Source organism: Salmo salar, chromosome ssa25, assembly GCF_905237065.1.
Source record: "Salmo salar chromosome ssa25, Ssal_v3.1, whole genome shotgun sequence".
Classification (NCBI taxonomy): Eukaryota; Metazoa; Chordata; class Actinopteri; order Salmoniformes; family Salmonidae; genus Salmo; species Salmo salar.
In genome coordinates, this window is record NC_059466.1 from 32,890,180 (window position 1) to 32,905,145 (window position 14,966).

At 40.3% G+C, this 14,966-nt stretch overlaps 1 protein-coding gene across 1 annotated transcript; it reads left to right on the forward strand.

Annotated features, from left to right (window-relative positions):
* Window positions 1-4,159: 4,159 nt before the first annotated feature.
* LOC106586622 (neural cell adhesion molecule 1) lies at window positions 4,160-9,417 on the forward strand. The gene is made up of 6 exons (XM_014174106.2): window positions 4,160-4,293; window positions 5,179-5,466; window positions 5,579-5,824; window positions 7,942-8,187; window positions 8,635-8,787; window positions 8,930-9,417. The coding sequence occupies exons 1-6, from the start codon at window positions 4,182-4,184 to the stop codon at window positions 8,974-8,976; spliced, it is 1,092 nt and encodes a 363-aa protein (XP_014029581.2). The 5' UTR covers window positions 4,160-4,181; the 3' UTR covers window positions 8,977-9,417.
* The last annotated feature ends 5,549 nt before the right edge of the window (window positions 9,418-14,966 follow it).

The following is a 14,966-nucleotide window of genomic DNA, read 5'->3' on the forward strand; positions in this document are numbered from 1 at the left end:
CTTGTGTGGGTTGTAGACTCCGTCTCATGCTACCACTAGAGTGAAAACACCGGCAGCATTCAAAAGTGACCAAAACATCAGCCAGGAAGCAACTTGGAGTTACATTGTGTTGTTTAAGCGTTCCCTTTATTTGTTTGAGCAGTGTATTATTATTTGTGCCCTGGTCCTATAAGAGCTCTTTGTCATTTCCCACAAGCCGGGTTGTGACAAAAACTCACACTCATTCTTGTGTTTAATACATGTATCGTATAGTGTGTGTGTGGCAGGTTTACAATGATGGCAAAAAACAACATTTCATAGTGCGCTGACCCTGGTGCTAGAGGAGGTACGCAGCTGGAGGTTGAATGTTTGAAGGGGTACGGGACTATAAAACGTTTGGGAACCACTGTTCTAAACCATCACTTTCTACTACATATAATAAGACAATTAAATTATATCTTTACATTAAAAACCAATGTCTATCAGAATTCCAGTCATTCCAATTAATGTTATACCCCTTGATCTTCAAGACTAGGTCTTGGAAATATGGAAGTATAGATTAGCCAAATGATTTTACCTGAGCATAACACCAAAACTAAAGACTTATTAGACAGCCCTACTCTGTTGTTTATTTTCAAGGGAAAATCCACAGATGAAACAATAGCAAAATGGACCCCCCTCCCCACCTCTGTTTTTGTAAAAAGCTGAGGGATGGGCCTGGAGAAATGTAACCACTCTCAAATTAATAGACAGAGCTATGGATGCGAGGACTGACCATCCATGATATGAAAATGATTGTTTTAACCATGTTATGAGGCTATACAGTGTTGGTTTACATTTACAATGTTTACAAACACTGGAGAAAAACAAGCTTATATTTTGGGTTCTCATGGAGTGTGACAGTTGAACTAAGCTCAAGAGGCATGTATAAATTCTAATCAATGGATATATATAAATCCAAAAAAGGATGTAGCAACAACAGATTGCCTCTTTAAGTCTTTCAAAAGTGTGCGAGTTTGAGCTTGTGTGCATTAGGCCTATGGATTTATTTATTTTTTCAGCATGAATTAGATTGAGCAATACAAGTCCCAATTTTATTCCATAGGCTTGGATCTGCACTATGCAGCTGTTGCAAGAGCACATTTTTCACTGGCTGTCCACTGGTTTCACAAACAATGATTTATAGGCACCTTAAACTTCTTGAATTCAACCATTATTGGGTTCAAATACACATTTAGATTTGTGAACAGCCATCCACAACAACCACAATCCGTAAGGCGCAAATATCTAAATGAGAGAGCAGCAGTGTGATTCACATCAATGCCCTATGTAGATATCAATAATAAGTGATCTCTGTATCGCCGTAGACTACACCTCTGCTGTCATCCTTACCTCCAAGAGTTTATTCAAGTCGGATCATCTTTGGATGCCGACAGCAGTCACATCATTGGAAGACATAGCTTCGACTGTAGACTACAAAAAGCCTATTCCTGCTATTTTCCCCCGATTGATCAAACACATTTGGTGTGTCATCATAGTGGTCTCTGACTTGTGGTCAGACTCGCTCAGGTGGAACAAACTTTTATCAATGCTGATTTGAATGTCATTGAAAACAAGAGTCATTGGGAAAATAGAAAGGATGTTTTTTCAATCATCTTTTCTAAATTTAAAAGTAATCCTCAAAGTAATCATCTAGTTTTTCAAAAGTATCTGTAATCTGATTACAATATTTTAGCTGGTAACGGATTACAGTTACTTTTTGTAATCCTTACATCAAATCAACAGATTATATGTAAATAATCCGTCACTCCCCAACCCTAAATTCAGTTAAACAGGTTAATGTAAAATAATGAATTATGTTGTCTTACAATTATGGCACTTCCAAAGCCGTTTCATGCTGACTATTAGGGTCGTGTCAATCATGTTATATACTTAGGCTATTGTAACATGACATGTGCCAGCATTGTATCCCTACTGTCAGAGGCCCAGGCTTTCATGGCAAGGCTGTTAGAGCTCACTTTGCCATGTATGAGCCCAGGATAGAGTCCCTGTTGCAGCTTTCACTTTCTTCCGCTACATTGGTGGCAGTGTTGGGATCATGTCCAGTGCTCTCACGTCTAGTGATGGCATCTAGTGGTGGGAAGCATTCTCACCGCGTGTTTGCTATGCGGGTACGCTTCTTGAGAGAGGAGCAATGCTGTAAAACAGTATGTGTGTCCCAAATGACATCCTATTCCATACATAGCCCTATGGGCCCAGGTCAAAAGCAGAGCACTAGGGAAAAGAGTGATATTTGGAATGCAATCAGGGCATGGGATCATTGTAGGCTGCTGGCTCCACCCAGATGCCTAGGTTTTTCTGACACCTACAGGTCTGTGTGGAAGAACACACTCATGTGAATTAAACTTTAATTCCAATTCAATTATTGAATTTGAGTTTAACACACCCACAAGAAGTAGAGTTTGAATTTCATTGGAATTAAATAAAATATAATTTATTCAATGAAATGAAAATGGCTAATTTATTCTATAGATCACTATACACGTTTATTTCGACATGATGTATGTTATCTTATTATAAATTGAGTGTACAAAACATTATGAACACAGTCTTTCCACGACATGGACTGACCAGGTAAATCCAGGTGAAAACTATGATCGCGTTTTGATTTCACTTGTTAAATCAACTTCAATCAGTGTAGATGAAGGAGAGGAGACAGATTAAAGAATCATTTTTAAGCCTTGAGACAATTGAGACATGGATTGTGTATGTGTGCCATTCAGAGAATGAAATGTGTTACATTTTAGGTAAATTAATTACCCATCATCATCGGCATATTTCATCTCTCAAATCCACCCACACAACATTTCACCCCCAGGTATTTAAACGCTACTTACATTTTGAAACATCATGTATCAAACAGGTATCATACACTTCTGCATACTGACTGCCATATTGATCAAATGTTTGAAGTTATCCTTTGTTTTAGTTTAATTGAATGTTTAAATGTTAAGAAATGTTTAAATCAGAAAGACCTGTCAAAGCACTTTACATACACCTTATCCACCACCGATGTGTAGCACCCACTTGGTGATGCATTACAACCATATTGTTCCAGAACGTTCACCACACATCAGCTATCAGGGTGGAGAGGTGAGGAGTATTATGCACATGGGTGTTGTGTGCTCTGTTTGAATGTATTGCTCAATCTGAATTTCTCTTAGATAGCAGAAGGTTATTCTATGCCTGACCAGACTGTGATACCCTGCCATTAGATTTGGTCCTGTAGCTCCTTAAAGCCACCACTGTTCACTCTATGAGGAATTTAGTCTAAACTTTCTGACAACAGATTCCAAATAAACTGTATACACACTAATTTATGACACTTGCAATTGTAAAACCCCAATCTACCACTCTAAACTCCTCAAGTCAGTCTATAGTACTGTCATCATCCTTTGTGTCCCCACATCCCAATCGCACGTTTTCAAAAGCAGTTATACGCTCAGCTACTACAGACCAGATCATACATCAACATGACTTAAGCCTCAATCAGTTTGATTCCTTACCCTATTTTAATCAACAGTGTGAATTAACCCATGCCACCGATTGGATAATGGAAGACGTCGGCCACAAGCTTGACCCAAGACAATTTGTATGCAGAAAGGGCAGGTCGACGACAGATGCCTTGGTCAGTCTCCTAGACATTAAACAAAGGTTAAATAAAACTAAAATAAACATTTCAACACAACATAAAATCCACTGATGCAAGAAAGACCATCTGCACTATAATAACAACAGATTTTGACAACGTCTTCAACAACGTTGATATACTGACATGAATGTCTTCTTGCAGACAGTCAGTCTCTGGCCTCCCTGTTGTAAGGTGTATCAAAAACATTGTTTTCTTTTAGGCTGGTCCTGAGGCTGCCTTCTTTGCTTCACTGTGTGCTGAGTTGTAAACACACATACACACAGGTTTGCAACAGTTCTCAGAGTTTGCAACATTGTATCATATCAGTCAGTCAGTGAGAAGTCTGATCCCTCTGACTCTCCCCACTGTTATTATTATAATAATCTCCCTGCTCATTCCTGGGCTGAGACTACACAGGCGCACACACACACACACACACACACACACACACACACACACACACACACACACACACACACACACACAGGATGTCCCCTTGCTCTGAACAATAATGAACAGAGTGCTAACACACACAGACCCAGTCTGTAGCAGGTGTAATCACTCCTTCAGAATGGCCTTGGTGCTGCTGATATCTCTTATCCTCCTCTCTCTGGGGTTTGCAGGTGAGTACGAACTTAACCTCATTTTAGTTTCATCTCAAATTTAAAGATGAAGTTGATCTAATTCTGTCTGTTTTTATGGTTTAGCTGTTAGTCTGGGTGATGTGCTGGGTAAAACTAATATTGCTGCACAATATTCATATCAAAATCAAATAAATCATTAATTTTGCTTCTAAAACTTTTGAAAAAAACATCCCACGAATGGTCTTATTTTCACTCACAGTGATGCATTAAACACTATAGAGCAAACCAGAACCAAAGTTTATTTCACCGTTTTCAGTTAGCCTGCATCCATAAGAAATTGTCAACAAAATATATGAAATAACCATTTAATTGATTTGATGTCATAGACTTGATTCCATTGAAAGTACAGTTTTTGTTGTTGATCCCTCCTCCTACGCCTGACCTAGATAGAAGAGATGTGAGGGTGATTTGTAAGATTAGTCTTACCAACACCCCTCTCAATCATCATCAATGCAAACGAGCTCAAGTTCATTTCACCATATCATATATTCTGGCTGTAATAAATATTTTTTAATAACCTTCATACTAATGTATTGTTTAGTATGTACGACCTGACGAAGATCCAACTCGGATTGAAACGTTGTCCTTGTGTGTCTGATTAAATCCTCATGGGAGCATACCAGAGTTGCGGACATTTCTTTTTTCTTTGATACATTTCTCTCCTACACCTGATTAGTTGGATGTGCATATTTTCAATTGTTTCTATTAATTAGAATGTAGGCCTATAGTATTTTTTGTAAATTGTAATTAATTGAGTTATTTAAGTACAACATATCCTGTTGTGCTTAATGATTATTTGACACTAACAGTAATCTCCAGCGGTAGCTGATGGGGCTGTAAATGTACATTTCACTGTATGTTTAGGTGCTGACGAGGAGTGTGTGTACGCTGCTGTCGGGACGACCAAGGTGATTGACCATGATTATCCGGGCCTGGAGTTGTTTGAACAGTCATTCCACTTACGGTGGACCCATGACTCTAAGATAGTTTACAACAGCAAGAAGGATGCTGCAAACAAATACCACACCACAAAGAATGGTTCTCTGTTGCTGGAGAACCTACAGCTGGATAACGCTGGGACGTATCAGGCTACCATCTACGACAACCTGGGAAATCACATGAAGTCTACCGTAACTCGCCTGTGTCTGCTCGGTAAGTACAGAACACACAAACAATACAGAAAACACACATACAATGTGCACACACACACTCACTCAGTGTTAGGGAAAATATGTGGTCTTGTGTGTGTGTTTTGTGTTCTCAGCACCTGTGTCTAAACCCCGTCTGACACACACCTGTGATGGAACATCTGTCACGCTGAGGTGTGACGTGGTGAACCCTGGGGTTGTGATCATAGTGTGGCAACATAACGGAAACACACTGCCAGGACAGACAGGCACTACTCTGACCATAACCAAGGCAACGCTCAAACCTGAAGACAGTTATGCGTGTACAGCGAGTATTAAAGCCAGCGAGGAGAAGAGTGATGATGTTTACCCTGAATGCACAGGTGTGTAGAACATACAGTCGGAAGTTTACATACACCTAAGCCATATACATTTAAACTCAGTTTTTCACAATTCCTGACATTTAATCCTAGTAAAAATTCCCTGTCTTAGGTCAGTTAGGATCACCACTTTATTTTAAGAATGTGAAATGTCAGAATAATAGTAGAGAGAATGACTTATTTCAGCTTTTATTTATTTCATCACATTCCCAGTGGGTCAGAAGTTTACATACACTCAATTAGTATTTGGTAGCATTGCCTTTAAATTGTTTTACTTGAGTCAAACGGTTTGGGTAGCCTTCCACAAGCTTCCCACAATAAGTTGGGTGAATTTTGGCCCATTCCTCCTGACAGAGCTGGTGTAACTGAGTCAGGTTTGTAGGCCTCCTTGCTCGCACACGCTTTTTCAGTTCTGCCCACAAATTTTCTATAGGATTGAGGTCAGGGCTTTGTGATGGCCACTCCAATACCTTGACTTTGTTGTCCTTAAGCCATTTTGACACAACTTTGGAAGTATGCTTGGGGTCATTGTCCCTTTGGAAGACCATTTTCGACCAAGCTTTAACTTCCTGACTGATGTCTTGAGATGTTGCTTCAATATATCCATGGATTTTCTTGACTCATGATGACATCTATTTTGTGAAGTACCTCCTGCAGCAAAGCACCCCCACAACATGATGCTGCTAGCCCCGTGCTTCACGGTTGGGATGGTGTTCTTCGGCTTGCAAGCCTCCCCCTTTTCCTCCAAACATAACGATTGTCATTATGACCAAACAGTTCTATTTTTGTTTCATCAGACCAGAGGACATTTCTCCAAAAAGTACGATCTTTGTCCCCATGTGCTGTTGGAAACCGTAGTCTGGCTTTTTTATGGCAGTTTTGGAGCAGTGGCTTCTTCCTTGCTGAGTGGCCTTTCAGGTTATGTCAATATAGGACTCGTTTACTGTGGATATAGATACTTTTGTACATGTTTCCTCCAGCATCTTCACAAGGTCTTTTGCTGTTGTTCTGGGATTGATTTGCACATTTTGCACCAAAGTACGTTAATCTCTAGGAGACAGAACATGTCTCCTTCCTGATCGGTATGATGGCTGCTTGGTCCCATGATGTTTATACTTGCGTACTATTGTTTGCACAGATGAACGTGGTACCTTCAGGTGTTTGGAAATTGCTCCCAAGGATGAACCAGACTTGTAGAGGTCTACAATTATTTTTCTGAGGTCTTGGATGATTTCTTTAGATTTTCCCATGATGTCAAGCAAAGAGGCACTGAGTTTGAAGGTAGGCCTTGAAATACATCCACAGGTACACCTACGATTGACTCAAATGTTGTCAATTAGCCTATCAGAAGCTTGTAAAGCCATGACATAATTTTCTGGAATTTTCCAAGCTTTTTAAAGGCACAGTCAACTTAGTGTATCTGACTCACTGGAATTGTAATACTGTGAATTATAAGTGAAATAATCTGAATGTCACGTCCTGACCATAGTAAGAGGTTATTTTCTATGGTAGAGTAGGTCAGGGTGTGACAGAGGGTGTTTTGTGTTTTTTCTAGGTTTTCTATATCTATGTTTAGTTCTAGTTTTCTATTTCTATGTTGTTGTTTTTTGGGATGATCTCCAATTAGAGGCAGCTGGTCCTCGTTGTCTCTAATTGGAGATCATACTTAAATAGTTTTTTTTTTTCCACCTGTGTTTGTGGGTAGTTGTATTCTGTTTAGTCTATGTACCTGACAGAACTGTGAGCTGATCGTTTTCTGTTTGTTATTTTCTTTAGTGTTCTGTGTTAAAATAAATTTCATCATGAGCACTCAATACGCTGCGCTTTGGTCCCCTCTCTACGACAGTCGTTACACTGTAAACAATTGTTGTAAAAATTACTTGTGTCATGCACAAAGTAGATGTCCTAATCGACTTGCCAAAACTACAGTTTGTTAACAGGAAATTTGTGAAGTGGTTGAAAAACGTTTTTTAATGACTCCAACCTAAGTGTATGTAAACCTCCGACTTCAACTGTACTACATTTAAGTAACCTGTTTACACAAGTCACACACTCACAGCCAGTGTTAGGGCAGATACTGTATGTGCTCTTTACAATGTGTGTGTGTTTTGTGTTCCCAGTGGCTGTGTCTAAACCACGTCTCACACACACCTGTACTGACGCATCTGTCACTCTGAGGTGTGATGTGGAAAACCCTGTGAATGTGAACGTGACGTGGAGCCGTAACAGTAACACACTGCCAGGACAGACAGACGCTACTCTGACCATAACCAAGGCAACGCTCAAACCTGAAGACAGTTATGCGTGTACAGCGAGTATTAAAGCCAGCGAGGAGAAGAGTGATGATGTTTACCCTGAATGTACAGGTGTGTAGAACATACTACGTTTAAGGAACATACCTGGTGATGTAAGGATCTATGTGTAGCTGGTGCAGAGGAGTCAGGCGTAGGACAGCAGAGATGAATAAATGAAAGTAACTTTACTCAAAGTCATCAAAATACAAGAGAATTACCAAGCCCACAATACGGACCACAATACAACAAACAATCACTCACAAACAAACATGGGGAACAGAGGGTTAAATAATAAACAGGTAATTGGGTGAGTGAAACCAGGTGTGTAAAACTAAGACAAAACAAATGGAAAATAAAAAGTGTCTAGAAAGCCGGCGGTATCGACCGCCGAACGCCGCCCGAACAAGGTGAGGGACCAACTTCGGCGGAAGTCGTGACAAGTGATGATGATGGTGATGAGGATGGTGGTGGTGATGAGGATGATTATAATGATGACGATGGATGATGATTCTTCTGCAGATGATGATTCCTCTGCAGTGCTATTGTTTGGGATGGAGCTATGGCTGATGGTGTTGATTCTGGCTGGCGGAGGTGGTCTGCTCCTCATCCTCATCATCATCACCTTGGTGTGTGTCTGCAGGAGCCGCAGGCAGCACAAGAGACGCCTAGAAGGTACTGAACACAAAAACACACGTTATCTACATTATGATAAAACCCAAGCTACTCACACTGTACCAACATTTAACTCCATTACCTATGAATCCTAGCCCCTGATTTACCCAGATGTATTCTCTTCTCTCATGTTTCCCTGTAGAGGAGGAGGAGATGAGACTGGCCCCCCTCACCCATCCCACACGCTAAGCATACGTCCACCACCAACAAAGGGCCCAAAGCTGACCCCGGCCCCATAACAGAGCTGCGTCTCAGGCCACACCAAACTCCGGACCTCAAGTTTGACCCAGGTCTCCACAGCAAGCACCAGATGATGCTCAGACTCAGCCCATACCAATGCCCAGGTGGACAGGACCACGAAACCACAGGAATTCGGCATGTGTGTGTGTTTGTGTGCAAACATTCGCAAATTCTTCTTAACCACAACAACCCCTGTAATCACAAAAGTGGAATCTGTCAGATCTATATTCTTTACTCATAAAGTAACACCAACCTGACTTTACTAGTACTGCTTCAGAAGTCGCTATCATGACATTTGACATCTATAGCATCATAATCAGGGAGCTATATTTGCAGATATTTTTCAGATGAGATGAAGAGGAATAAATATCTTTGATATGTTGAAACATATAGTGCTTGTTCATCTGATGTGTTCCTATGGGTAATGTAATTAGTACATATCTTGTGAGTTATGGTCTGTGTATTTTGTAGCTATGTGGTTTGTACTGAATGGTTGTTCCTGGGGTCCTCCTGTTCTAACTGAATGTTCAGCAAACTGGCCGCTGTGGCTCAGCCTGTCTCTCAGACTCACACCACATCCTGGCCCTCCAGTGCACTCAACAGGCTGAGTTCTCATGGGTGTATAGATCTCTATACCACACCTGCAAGACAAAGAAACTGCATGCTCTGCAGTGCAGAGAGATAAAAAAGTATGTGTGTGTGTGTGTGTGTGTGTGTGTGTGTGTGTGTGTGTGTGTGTGTGTGTGTGTGTGTGTGTGTGTGTGTGTGTGTGTGTGTGTGTGTGTGTGTGTTTGAGAGAGACAGAGACAAAGAGAAAGAGAAGTGCATAGTTTCAAGGTAGTTATGAATCCATAATAATCCTCTGTGAATGACAGAGAGGATATAATTGGGTGAATGTGGGTGTGAGACCTGTGGGTAGGGTGTAATGTTTACCTTTATTTCAACAGGGAAGTCATATTGAGACTAAAGTCTCTTTTACAAATTAGCCCTGCACAATACAGAAACAAGCACATACAACAGGCAAGAATAGATACACACAAATATAGACAATATACAAGTTAAATACACATTAAGATGCAAAGCACACTCCATTAAAACAAGCACATTCTTTATTATAAAAATCCTATGTCAGCTGTTTGAATTGCCCTACACTCTTAGGGAAAAAAAGGTGCTATCTAGAACCTAAAGGGGTTCTTCAGCTGTCCCCATAGGAGAGCCCTTTGAAGATCCCTTTTTAGTTCCAGGTAAAACCCTTTTGGTTCCAGGTAGAACTATTTTGAGTTCCATGAAGAGCCTCTGTGGAAAGGGTTCTACCTGGAACCATATAGGGTTCTCCTATGGGGACAGCCAAATAACAATTTTTTTCTAAGCGCGTACGGACTTCAAACCATCCAATCAAAATGTCTTTTGGAGATTATTCCAAACATAGAGTGCAAGGAAATTAAAGACCGATTTATCTAACTCTAACGAGTTTGATCATTTGTCATTTTAAATCTTAACAGTGATGTTAGGCTAGTCGGAAGCTTTTGGAGCAGGGCTTTGTAAACAAAAAGAGTGTAATGATGTGATCTATGTGACTTTAAATAGGTTCAACCAAACTTTTGGTAAAGAGTGCAGTGATGAGTAGTAAACTGCCTCTTGTGATAAAAACAAAGTCTCACCAGTGGGTAGGATATGGGTAGGAGGTGAGACCTGTAGGTAGGGTGTGAGACTTGTGGGTTGGGTATGTGACCTGTGGGTAGGTTGTGTGACCTGTGGGTATGATGTGAGTCCTGTGGGTAGGTGGTGAGTCCTGTGGGTAAGGGTGAGACCTGTGGGTAGATTTGAGACCTGTGGGTAGGTTGTGAGACCTGTTGGTAGGGGGTGAGACCTATGGGTAGATGTGAGACCTGTGGGTAGGTTGTGAGACCTGTTGGTAGGGGGTGAGACCTGTGGGTAGATTTGAGACCTGTGGGTAGGTTGTGAGACCTGTTGGTAGAGGGTGAGACCTGTCGATAGGTGGTGAGACCTGTGGGTAGGTTGTGAGACCTGTGGGTAGGTTGTGAGACCTGTTGGTAGGGGGTGAGACCTGTGGGTAGATGTGAGACCTGTGGGTAGGTTGTGAGACCTGTAGGTAGGGGGTGAGACCTGTCGATAAGTGGTGAGACCTGTGGGTAGGTTGTGAGACCTGTGGGTAGGTTGTGAGACCTGTTGGTAGGGGGTGAGACCTGTGGGTAGATGTGAGACCTGTGGGTAGGTTGTGAGACCTGTAGGTAGGGGGTGAGCCCTGTCGATAGGTGGTGAGACCTGTGGGTAGGTTGTGAGACCTGTAGGTAGGGGGTGAGCCCTGTCGATAGGTGGTGAGACCTGTGGGTAGGTTGTGAGACCTGTCGATAGGTGGTGAGACCTGTGGGTAGGTTGTGAGACCTGTTGATAGGTGGTGAGACCTGTAGGTAGGGGGTGAGACCTGTTGATAGGTTGTGAGACCTGTGGTTAGGTTGTTAATTTAGCACATGAATAGATGCCTCTCTGGTCTGACATGTGATATTACACTTTCAAACTTTGCATGAGTTAAAACTCAGCATTCCATTTAATTATTTAGCAGATGTTCTTGTCCAGGGCGACAACAAGTGCATTAAATTCAAAAAGCTGACACCCACACACAGTCCCAAGCTCCCCACCGACCTGTCTCTTTCTCCACACATTCATTCTCAAACACACGGTCCCAGCTCACTCTCACACAGAAACGGCTACAGGTGCTATCCTGTGTATGTGTGTGTAGAACTTTCGGAGTGTGACGCTGCCGTGGTAACACTCTGAGCGGTAACACACTCCTCAGTCATCATGGTTGTGGCGGGGTCCCAGCACAACACTGTGGAGATTACCTGCTTCTTGTCATCAGACCATCCACCGGTGACAAAGAATTCGTTGTGTTATTACTGTTATTTAACATTACTAGTAGTAGATAACATTACTGTTGTCTAACATTACTAGTAGTAGATAACATTACTGTTATTACTGTTATCTAACATTACTAGTAGTAGATAACATTACTGTTATCTAACATTTCTAGTAGTAGATAACATTACTGTTATCTAACATTTCTAGTAGTAGATAACATTACTGTTATCTAACATTTCTAGTAGTAGATAACATTACTGTTATCTAACATTACTAGTAGTAGATAACATTACTGTTATCTAACATTTCTAGTAGTAGATAACATTACTGTTATCTAACATTTCTAGTAGTAGATAACATTACTGTTATCTAACATTACTAGTAGTAGATAACATTACTGTTATTTAACATTACTAGTAGTAGATAACATTACTGTTGTCTAACATTACTAGTAGTAGATAACATTACTGTTGTCTAACATTACTAGTAGTAGATAACATTACTGTTATCTAACATTACTAGTAGTAGATAACATTACTGTTATCTAACATTACTAGTAGTAGATAACATTACTGTTGTCTAACATTACTAGTAGTAGATAACATTACTGTTATCTAACATTACTAGTAGTAGATAACATTACTGTTGTCTAACATTACTAGTAGTAGATAACATTACTGTTATCTAACATTACTAGTAGTAGATAACATTACTGTTGTCTAACATTACTAGTAGTAGATAACATTACTGTTATCTAACATTACTAGTAGTAGATAACATTACTGTTGTCTAACATTACTAGTAGTAGATAACATTACTGTTATCTAACATTACTAGTAGTAGATAACATTACTGTTGTCTAACATTACTAGTAGTAGATAACATTACTGTTGTCTAACATTACTAGTAGTAGATAACATTACTGTTATCTAACATTACTAGTAGTAGATAACATTACTGTTGTCTAACATTACTAGTAGTAGATAACATTACTGTTGTCTAACATTACTAGTAGTAGATAACATTACTGTTATCTAACATTACTAGTAGTAGATAACATTACTGTTGTCTAACATTACTAGTAGTAGATAACATTACTGTTGTCTAACATTACTAGTAGTAGATAACATTACTGTTATCTAACATTACTAGTAGTAGATAACATTACTGTTGTCTAACATTACTAGTAGTAGATAACATTACTGTTGTCTAACATTACTAGTAGTAGATAACATTACTGTTGTCTAACATTACTAGTAGTAGATAACATTACTGTTATTACTGTTATCTAACACTACTAGTAGTAGATAACATTACTGTTATCTAACATTTCTAGTAGTAGATAACATTACTGTTGTCTAACATTACTAGTAGTAGATAACATTACTGTTGTCTAACATTACTAGTAGTAGATAACATTACTGTTATTTAACACTACTAGTAGTAGATAACATTACTGTTGTCTAACATTACTAGTAGTAGATAACATTACTGTTGTCTAACATTACTAGTAGTAGATAACATTACTGTTGTCTAACATTACTAGTATTAGATAACATTACTGGTATCTAACATTACTAGTAGTAGATAACATTACTGTTATCTAACATTACTAGTATTAGATAACATTACTGTTATTTAACATTACTAATAATAGATAACCTTACTAGACGTGTTACCTGTCCCAGACCTGCTGTTTTCAACTCTCTAGAGACAGCAGGAGCGGTAGAGATACTTTGAATGATCGTCTATAAAAAGTCAACTGTCATTTACTCCTGAGGTGCTTACCTGTTGCACCCTCTACAACCACTGTGATTATTATTATTTGACCCTGCTGGTCATCTATGAACATGTGAACATCTTGGACATGTTCTGTTATAATCTCCACCTGGCACAGCCAGAAGAGGACTGGCCACCCCTCATAGCCTGGTTCCTCTCTAGGTTTCTTCCTAAGTTCTGGCCTTTCTAGGGAGTTTTTCCTAGCCACCGTGCTTCTACACCTACATTGCTTGCTGTTTGGGGTTTTAGGCTGGGTTTCTGTACAGCACATTGTGACATCAGCTGATGTAAAAAGGGCTTTATAAATAAATGTGATTTATTGATTACTGTTATCTAACATTACCAGTATTAGATAACGTTTCTGTTATCTACTACTACCAACAGACAAGTGGACAGACCTGTGTCCAGCGGTTGTGAAAGGGATCATAGGCTTCCACACTGGTGAGCCTCTGGGTCCCTCAGAGCAGGCCGGGAGTGGGCTTCAGCCAGATGCAGCACAGCTACACAGCTCTCGGGTTGGAGAGAGTCAGCCAGGAACCCTGCACAAGCCTCTACTGCACGGGGAAACTAGAGAGAGTAGATGGATACAGGGAGAGGGAGAGAGAGACAGAGGCAACAGATCAAGTCAAGATGACAGACAAGAGGTTTTATCTTCATCTAACTAACATTTATCTGACTTCAATCATCTCTCTCAAACACACAGGCGCACAGGCGCACAGGCACACACACACACACACACACACACACACACACACACACACACACACACACACACACACACACACACACACACACACACACACACACACACACACACACACAGCTGTGAGGTTCATTCAGGCCAGAGTAGAAAACTGATCCTGAGGGTTAACATCAAGTATGACTTTCACTTCCCTGTCTCAGCAGTCAGCAGATTTAGACTAGAATACAGTAATATGTTATCTGTCACCTGATTTAGACTAAAATACAGTAATATGTTAGCTAGCACCTGATTCAGACTAGAATACAGTAATATGTTAGCTAGCACCTGATTCAGACTAGAATACAGTAATATCTTAGTGGTCACCTGATTCAGACTAGAATACGTTAGCTGTCACCTGTTAGCTGTCACTTGATTGACTAGAATACAGTAATATCTTAGTGGTCACCGGATTCAGACTAGAATACGGTAATATGTTAGCTGTGCACACCACAGGAGGTTGCTGGCACATTAATTGAGGAGAACGGGCTTGTGGTAATGACTGGAGTGGAATAGTTGGAATGGTATCAAATACATGGTT